The 7,507-nt window shown below is 37.1% G+C and overlaps 3 protein-coding genes and 1 long non-coding RNA gene across 6 annotated transcripts; 1 reads left to right on the top strand and 3 right to left on the bottom strand.

Moving 5' to 3' along the window:
- Positions 1 to 6: 6 nt before the first annotated feature.
- LOC109585861 (uncharacterized) lies at positions 7 to 1,422 on the bottom strand. The gene is made up of 3 exons (XR_002186698.1): positions 677 to 1,422; positions 590 to 619; positions 7 to 139 (listed from the first exon to the last, which is right to left on the bottom strand). It is a non-coding gene; the product is annotated as an uncharacterized LOC109585861 (long non-coding RNA).
- A 61-nt stretch (positions 1,423 to 1,483) lies between these two features.
- LOC105314326 (cell death protein 3-like) lies at positions 1,484 to 4,249 on the bottom strand. The gene is given in 6 exon segments (XM_020002005.1): positions 1,484 to 2,224; positions 2,226 to 2,397; positions 2,531 to 2,638; positions 2,886 to 2,960; positions 3,242 to 3,823; positions 3,888 to 4,249. Coding segments are annotated over 6 exon segments (1,944 nt in total). The 5' UTR covers positions 4,237 to 4,249; the 3' UTR covers positions 1,484 to 1,566.
- Positions 4,250 to 4,261: 12 nt separating this feature from the next.
- On the bottom strand, positions 4,262 to 6,054 carry LOC100633603 (uncharacterized). Of its 2 annotated transcripts, none has more exons than XM_020002009.1 (6): positions 5,176 to 6,054; positions 4,978 to 5,076; positions 4,883 to 4,939; positions 4,776 to 4,832; positions 4,683 to 4,712; positions 4,262 to 4,626 (listed from the first exon to the last, which is right to left on the bottom strand). In XM_020002009.1, exons 1-6 carry the CDS (start codon positions 6,005 to 6,007, stop codon positions 4,340 to 4,342), a joined length of 1,362 nt encoding a protein of 453 aa, XP_019857568.1. In that variant the 5' UTR covers positions 6,008 to 6,054; the 3' UTR covers positions 4,262 to 4,339. The 2 variants fall into 2 exon arrangements, with proteins under 2 accessions (XP_019857568.1, XP_011406733.1); XM_011408431.2 differs by having other exon boundaries at positions 4,883 to 4,933.
- A 212-nt stretch (positions 6,055 to 6,266) lies between these two features.
- LOC109585856 (uncharacterized) lies at positions 6,267 to 7,503 on the top strand. 2 transcript variants are annotated; one of them, XM_020002003.1, is made up of 4 exons: positions 6,267 to 6,369; positions 6,438 to 6,873; positions 6,972 to 7,159; positions 7,211 to 7,503. In XM_020002003.1, the coding sequence occupies exons 2-4, from the start codon at positions 6,451 to 6,453 to the stop codon at positions 7,320 to 7,322; spliced, it is 723 nt and encodes a 240-aa protein (XP_019857562.1). In that variant the 5' UTR covers positions 6,267 to 6,369; positions 6,438 to 6,450; the 3' UTR covers positions 7,323 to 7,503. The 2 variants fall into 2 exon arrangements, with proteins under 2 accessions (XP_019857562.1, XP_019857561.1); XM_020002002.1 differs by having other exon boundaries at positions 6,267 to 6,873.
- Positions 7,504 to 7,507: the final 4 nt, after the last annotated feature.

The following is a 7,507-nucleotide window of genomic DNA, read 5'->3' as shown; positions in this document are numbered from 1 at the left end:
TGGGCTCATTCATAACATTAACATCAAACAGAACTTTATTCACGAGTAAAGAATTGAATCACTAACTTCCGAACGATGCTGCTCTGTCCTCTCCCTAGAAATGAATCTTCACTTACAACATATGAAAGACTTCTGTTGACTACAAGGCCATAAATAATCAATATAACTAATAAAATATTATATATATAGACCTCTTCAGGTGAGATTGACGGTGGCCTATGAATATCATTACTGTTTATTACGGTATCCACCTACGGTGATAATTGGCCGCCATTTTGGACGGCAAGATTCAATGGAGGATAAATGAAGAAAAGGCAAAACTAATCCTTTTCGTTGGCATGGAGCTTTTTCAAGCTACAAAAGCTGGTTGGAGGAAAGAATGGTCGCTGCTAAGCATCTCCTAAAAGAGATTTGGTGCAATATGAAGTATATTCTTTAATAAAGCTTGCTTTCTGCATTAGCCCATTCATACTCCATAGAAAGTTGCCGTCCACGAAAATTATTTCAGAGTCAGCCAGGCTCAGTCACGCCCCTTGCCGTATATCATTCTTTGACGTAATTCATTCTCATCCAAAGAGGTCTATAATACTTGTTCGAGTTGAAGATGAAGGATAGGAAGCTACAGAACAACAACAAATAAACGCATCACGTCACAAAAGATATACAGTTTACTTACTCGCCATTATTTTAGCACAAGGACAAGGGCTTGTATGACTTATATGCAGGAGAGAGCTTCCCTCGGCCTCAACTTCAAGTTCTCTGTTCAAGCTAGCCAATAATGATAACCACGTGAAATCACGTGGTTGGTCACGTGCAAGCATAATATTAACATTATGGGTTGGATCAGTTCATGATCAATCAATATCTGTGATTCAATACAGTACATCAAAGCATTAAATTCATTTACTGTCTTAATAAAATGTTGCTATATCTCTCTTCACATTCTGCCAAGAATCAATTATACTGTTGCTAGACAGGAGCTATTGTCATGGTGTTTTTTAATAACTAGCTCATCTTCATCTAAATCTACTTCAAGACATAATCCTATCATTCGCCATTGTGATTCAAACAGCTGGAGGAGGGTTGCTGGTCACTTGGTCTATGATAATATGATCATTCACACATAACAACAAAGTCACTATTTTATTATCATTTCATTTATGATCATTATGTTAATAAAAATGTTTCTATATTTCTCTTCGCATTATCATCTCCTAAAGCATCAGCTACTTCAATGACACTCCTCCAGGTATAAGGAACTGATCCAGGACTTCCTTACTGCCAAGCATTAAGTACTGTTGCTAGGCAGGAACTGTTGAGTAAATTGAGTACTCTTGATTTGAGTTGAGTAAATCTATTTACTATAAAGCTATGGTCCCAGTCTTTATCAAACATCACTTTACAAACTGATGTATCAGGTAGTGACAGGTATGGTTACTGATCTGTGAACACTGCTTATGAAGCATCCATTTGAGGGAGTGGCTGATTAAAATTAATTTATTAATAATTATTAAATTTACAGTTAACAATATCAAAACAACTGCAATAATCTTAATTAGCATTTTATTACTGCTGCCGCATAATGTACTGATATGCTAATTTATCAGGTTCCCCAAAGTAAAGAGTCTTTCTAAACGTGAACGTAGTCTCGGGATTTTGCTTCACATTATTCACTGTAGAGTTGTTTCCCCTTTTCACTGAGCCGGACATATCAGCTACCTTCCTGGTCACCATTGTCATCATTGCTCCGACATCAAACATTCTATAATGGACAGTGAAGACTTCACATAAACTTTGAATAAAACGAGATCCTTTATCACCTCGGCAGGCAATGTAATCCTCAATCGTCGGAAAAGATGTCAAGAAATCAGAACCAGTTGGAATTTTTTCTGGTTTGGAAGGAGGTTCATCTGCCACTTCAACTCCTTGATCGTATCTCTTTCCTCTGCATAACTGGAGAAAGAGCAGCTTTGGCTTACCATTCAACTCATCAATCTCTGCAATTTGATGCTTAATGCTCGATACTTTTAATCTTTCCCCATGTGATGTTTGAAAATAAGCAGACCCATCTTTTTTATCAGTTCCACCGTGAGCGAGAATGAACATTACGAAACAGCACAACTGAGTGTGATCTGCTCCCCTAATATTTCCCATCAACGTTTCAATTTGTTCCTCGGTTAAATCATCATAATTATACTTTAAAGGTGAATTGTAGCGTATCTTCAAATAAAGTACGCAAACTATTAATATCTTCTTGATTTCCTTCCTCACGGTCTTTCTTCATGTTAATTATTATACAGTAGCCACGGGACAGCTTATTCATCTTGTAAGCTATCTCTTTAAACTTGTCGTCACATTCAAATTCAATGACACCGTGTTGCTTATGGTCAGGGAGCTCTATAAAAAAGGTTATTTATAATCTGTGTCTGACATGATTAAAATGATCTTTTGGAAGTAGAAGGCTATCCTGCAAGCATGGTATAATTACATGTAGTATGTACGATTTGTCAATGTACATGTATACACATACTTGTTGCTTCATCTACAGCAGGGCTATCAGTCTCAACTCGGCGCTTTGGAACAGGAGCGTTAGTCGTTCCATTAGTTCCACCACCATTAACATGAGACCCTATAGGAACTAAAGAAGAGGCTACAATAATTATTACAAAATAAATTATAATGATACCCAGAGAGGGGGGGGTGGCACTGGGATTTCCCCCCCCCACATTAGGTTTCCCCTCCCCCCCCCACAATAAATTCTGTATGAAAGCCTGCTCAATGAAGCAATTAAAATAATTGCAAATATACATTGTACATGTATGCAGAAGCTAGCACAGTTTAGAGTCCCCTCCCCCACAAAAAATTTCTGTATGAAAGCTTGATACCTTTATTGGTACTAGGAAGGGTATTGCTTGCTCCTGTAGTGGGAGGTTTGGTATCTGATCTCTCAGCAGCAGATCCTAAAAAAAGAATTGTTGCTTTAGCAAGTGTCTAACATAACAGATTAACCAGCACATTGTATTTTACATGCACTGTAGCTAAATTCCAAATTATGCATCATTTTGTGTTCTTGTTACTATAATTGTTACAACACTACATTAATGAACATTAATTGAAACCACTCCAGTGTGAAGCCTTTCCCAATTGGCTTCAGTTGCAATAATTATTCTTAATAAAATAGTCTTTAGTCTTAATCTTCAATCTTGATACATTAAATAAGTCTAAATTTAAATCAACTAACTTTTACATCTCTCCTCAAATCCTTTATAAGACTTTGAGTCCAAGAATCCTTCAATTTTTGAAACAGCATCATCCACAATAGCAACAACTCCTTCACTGAACAGCAGTGACACTAACCCAGACCGATCCAACTCACTCAAGTCACGAGAATTGAAAAATGAACCAGATACAACGACCTTAGCACTGCTAAAGTTTTTATCATTCATTTGATTGTAAAAATCATTAATGGCCAAAAAAAGTTCTACGCTATCATCTAAAACATAGCCAGATGATGCAAACGGTTTGAGATCCTCCGTATTGCCAAAGTGAGATCTCTCAAGTACTGCAATAGTAAACGCAATGGCATCTTGACAGGATCCTAACTTCTTTTGTGCCGTTTGAAACAATTGAAGAAATTCCCCTTGAGTGGCTACTTTATCTCCTTCCATTAGTATCAGAACAGCTAAGTGGTACCGACTATGTTGAACTCGGCTAAGCTGCTGGCCCACAGCATTTAAAGCTTTCATCATAGCTGGTCTATCGACCTGAGCTTGACCCGAGTCCGTAACTCCAGGACCATCGTTAACTTCTCTTGACGACTTTTCTATAAACAACAAACAAATAAATGAACAAAATGTTAACACACACACACACACACACACACACACCTTTTTCCTTCTTAGGTTTAGCAACTTCTTTTTGATACTCCTCCCTCATCTTTTCAGCAACGCTATCCAATGGTATATTATCATCCATCACGTTTAAGATCAGCTCAAAAAGCTCCTTTCTTTCTTTTTCACTCTTAGCATGTTTTAACTTATCTTCGATTCCTTTCAAAAGCAGATTCGCTTTTTGATCAGGACCCAGGCCCGTCATACCAGTAACATTGTCGCGCAATTTTGAGTCGATGATGTCCTTAGAGTAGAGCTTTACTGGAAATGAGGAGAGCAAACCACTTGCGGCATCAGCTATGTCTGAAGAAGACTTCTGAAAGACAACCAACTCGGGAGAAGACATCTTGTGTTGTGTCAGGCGGAAACAGTTAAAGAGGATTGGTCACTTTCATTCACAATTTTCACACAACAACAAAGTCACTATTTTATTATCATTTCATTTATTATCATTGTTTTAATAAAAATGTTTCTATATTTCTCTTCGCATTATCATCTCCTAAAGCATCAGCTACATCAATGACACTCCTCCAGGTATAAGGAACTGACCCAGGACTACTTTTCTGCCAAGCTTTAAGTACTGCTGCTAGACAGGAACTCTTATCATATTCTTTAACTAGCTCATCTTCATCTAAATCTACTTCAAGGCATAATCTTATCATACGCCATTGTGATTCAAATGGTTTTAGAAACTTGACCACCTTCATCATTTGAGGAGCAGAATCAAGAACAGCATCTAAAAATAAATCATTATAAATTAAAATAAATTATACCAGCTATTGGGTTGATTACCAGGTATAACAGGTAATGCCGCAGTAGTTCCTATTAGTAACATCAAGTATATAATGTACATCAGCTAGTGATCATTTATTAATATGTCATTACCTGATGATTGAGTGGTTTCTGAACTAGTAGCAGCTGTTGCTGTTGTGGGATGGGAAACTGTAAAGATAATAATAGTTATTATATCATATCTATATACCTCCCATTACCTGTGATATTATTGATAGATGATTGCTCAGTATCTTTAGTACATTCAGATGCTGTATCTAAAGTAAATCATTATTAATATTTTATTGATTATTACCAGTTGATGAAAGATCAGTTGTTGTTGAGGTGTTAGTGTCTTGTTTAGTAGCTTGCTCTGGAGTTGTCAAGTTTCCAGGGGCAGGTTCCTCAGGCAGATCTATAAAGTGAGAATGAATATGTAATATACATTATACAGTATTGCTATTCATACAGTAAATAATAACGTAAAAATACAACTAAACAAAGGTATACTTACCTTCACTTCTTCTCTTGTACTCCTTAAAGAAAATAGGATACCGCACTTTATCCTCAATGTTAGAGACATTACCGACACTTATAACGTTACGCTTCATCAGCAGCAGCGTAAACTCAATCCTATTCTTGTTAGAGACACTCAGGTTCTTGAGGTGAACGGCAGAGGTATAGACTTTAGCACTGCTGAAATCCCTATCGCTCATGTTGCCATAGTAATCAGCAACTGTCAGGCAGAGATCAACTTCAGAGAATTGTGTATTAAAATCGATACTTCGATCAGCAAAAGGTTTCAACCTCCTAGTATCACCCCAGCCTGATCTCTCGAGGACTCCGATTGTGAATGCAATAGCAGCTGGATAGGACCCACATTTCTTTAACAAAATGTCATATATTTTAAGAAATGGTAGTTCAGGTGGGATAAGGACTCGTTCAGTTAATACGGTCACAGCCAAACGGTATCTACTCAATTGATACTCTCCCAGCTGATCTCCCAATGAATCAAGAAGCTTAGGGCGTTCATTTTTAATGCGTTGCAACGCTTCAATCACTCTTCCGTCAATTTTAACATCACTCTTAATAAATACTTTAAGATCTTCCGATTCCAGCTCATTCCTGTTCAGTATAGTGTGGAGGTAAGTAACAGCAACCTCTAATGATGATCCCTTCTGTGCTGCGTGGGCGTTGAACAGGTCCCAGAATCTATGGTTAGGAAGCTGAGAAGGATTAGGAGGTAGCTTGATGTTAATGATAGCTAGTAGCTTCTCGTATTCCTCAATAATAAAGAGAGGGAGAGAACGAGAGAGAGAAAGAACGATCTCTTGAGAAGAAGACATTTTATGCTGACAGTGCAGTGCAAATTTGGCAAATTGCTAACAAACCACACCCATAAATTAATTAGCCACACCTCCTGAATGCACTCTGTAGACTGTTGGTATCAAGAGTGGATCCAGTGTATCAGCTGCAGTTTCTTCATGAATAATCAGTGAGTTTAAGTGCTTCACTATCTGTATTTATAATCATTCTTCTACTTCAGCTGAAGACTTCATTGCTATCCTGCAGTAACAATGATCAACATTATTCATACTGCTGTATCATCATCAATGTATACTGTTATTAGCAGAACTCCCTCTACTGATCAACTGACCTTTGCTTTGCTTGCTGCTGAGGTTGCACTTGAAAGCTGATCAACACTAAAGTCAGTCTAACATTAACCATTTCTAACAGGAGCTGCATTACTATTGAATCTATCATCATATTCTCAAGATTGTAGGTCAATATGTCTGAGGAGATGATAGATGTAAAGACAAAGTCCAAAGAAACAAGCAAAGAAGATGTCTGTGATGTGCTGCAGTCTCGATACGATATAACAGAACATGAGATACAAAGTGTTGACGTCCTTCCTTTATCTCCTGGCCACTTTCATGTGAAGGCACTTCAAACTATCACCAACAAAGTGAAGCAGTCCAAGAAGAAGCCACCTAGTGGATGGACTGTTAAAATAGTTAAAGTTCCAATGGCATCAGCTACTGCCTCCCTCCCTCCATCACTGCCACTGAGAGTTACCTGCAGCAGTATACTCACATCAAGTGATCCAATACTGATTGATGTCACCACGTATCATCCTAACCCAGCATGGCTCAAGATACAGGATAACACTGATAACTTTACTGAGACATTCTACAGTAACATCAAGACACATGTAAGAGAGAAGAGAGAGAAAGAGAGAATAATACAATTATAATAATGATAATAATAATAATAATAATACAGTTATTATCATAGTCTACCTCATTATAGATCAATAGACCGATTGTTCTTAAAGTGAAGAAGAAAGACTCCAGCACTGAGTGTAATACTTATTTCTATGGAGACTCAGTCCAGCCAGTGATTGAGGTCCACATTAGACCTTCTAATGATGTCGGAGTCAATGATGCTGACGTGGAAAAGATACTGGAACAATTCGACCCAACCTGGGACAAATACTGGTACGTTAATGATGCTAACTCAATTTATATTCTTCTTTATTACTGATATAGTATTTACTTGAAGGCTGAGACTGTTAATGAAAACAATGTAGCAAAAACACAAAATGCTGTACTACCGTCACCAAGAGATAAACCTTTCTTTATGATTGAAGCAACTGTTTAATAAATAAATAAATAAATAAATAATAATATACAGTTGTATTATACTTTGTTGGCTAAACAATAGTACTTGTTTCTGCTTTCAGTTTTGTGTGTTGCTAAAGTTGATGTATATTCAGAGACATTACACATGTATTATTCTTGTTAATGTATTTGTCCAAATATGGAAAGTAGTGTTATCATAATGAA

The sequence above is a fragment of the Amphimedon queenslandica genome, unplaced genomic scaffold (genome assembly GCF_000090795.2).
Source record: "Amphimedon queenslandica unplaced genomic scaffold, v1.1 AMPQUscaffold_12995, whole genome shotgun sequence".
Classification (NCBI taxonomy): Eukaryota; Metazoa; Porifera; class Demospongiae; order Haplosclerida; family Niphatidae; genus Amphimedon; species Amphimedon queenslandica.
Note: the sequence above shows the minus strand (reverse complement) of the source record. Positions and strands in the feature narration are given on the sequence as shown.

Coding starts and splice junctions, on each gene's coding strand:
- LOC100633603 (XM_020002009.1), bottom strand. CDS start 6,007: ATGTCTTCTTCTCAAGAGATCGTTCTTTCTCTCTCTCGTTCTCTCCCT. Junction 4,833..4,882: donor ATCTATCAATAATATCACAG/GTAATGGGAGGT, acceptor TTATCTTTACAG/TTTCCCATCCCACAACAGCA. Junction 4,713..4,775: donor AGAAACCACTCAATCATCAG/GTAATGACATAT, acceptor TGTTACTAATAG/GAACTACTGCGGCATTACCT.
- LOC109585856 (XM_020002003.1), top strand. CDS start 6,451: ATGTCTGAGGAGATGATAGATGTAAAGACAAAGTCCAAAGAAACAAGC. Junction 6,874..6,971: donor ACAGTAACATCAAGACACAT/GTAAGAGAGAAG, acceptor ACCTCATTATAG/ATCAATAGACCGATTGTTCT. Junction 7,160..7,210: donor CCAACCTGGGACAAATACTG/GTACGTTAATGA, acceptor TTACTGATATAG/TATTTACTTGAAGGCTGAGA.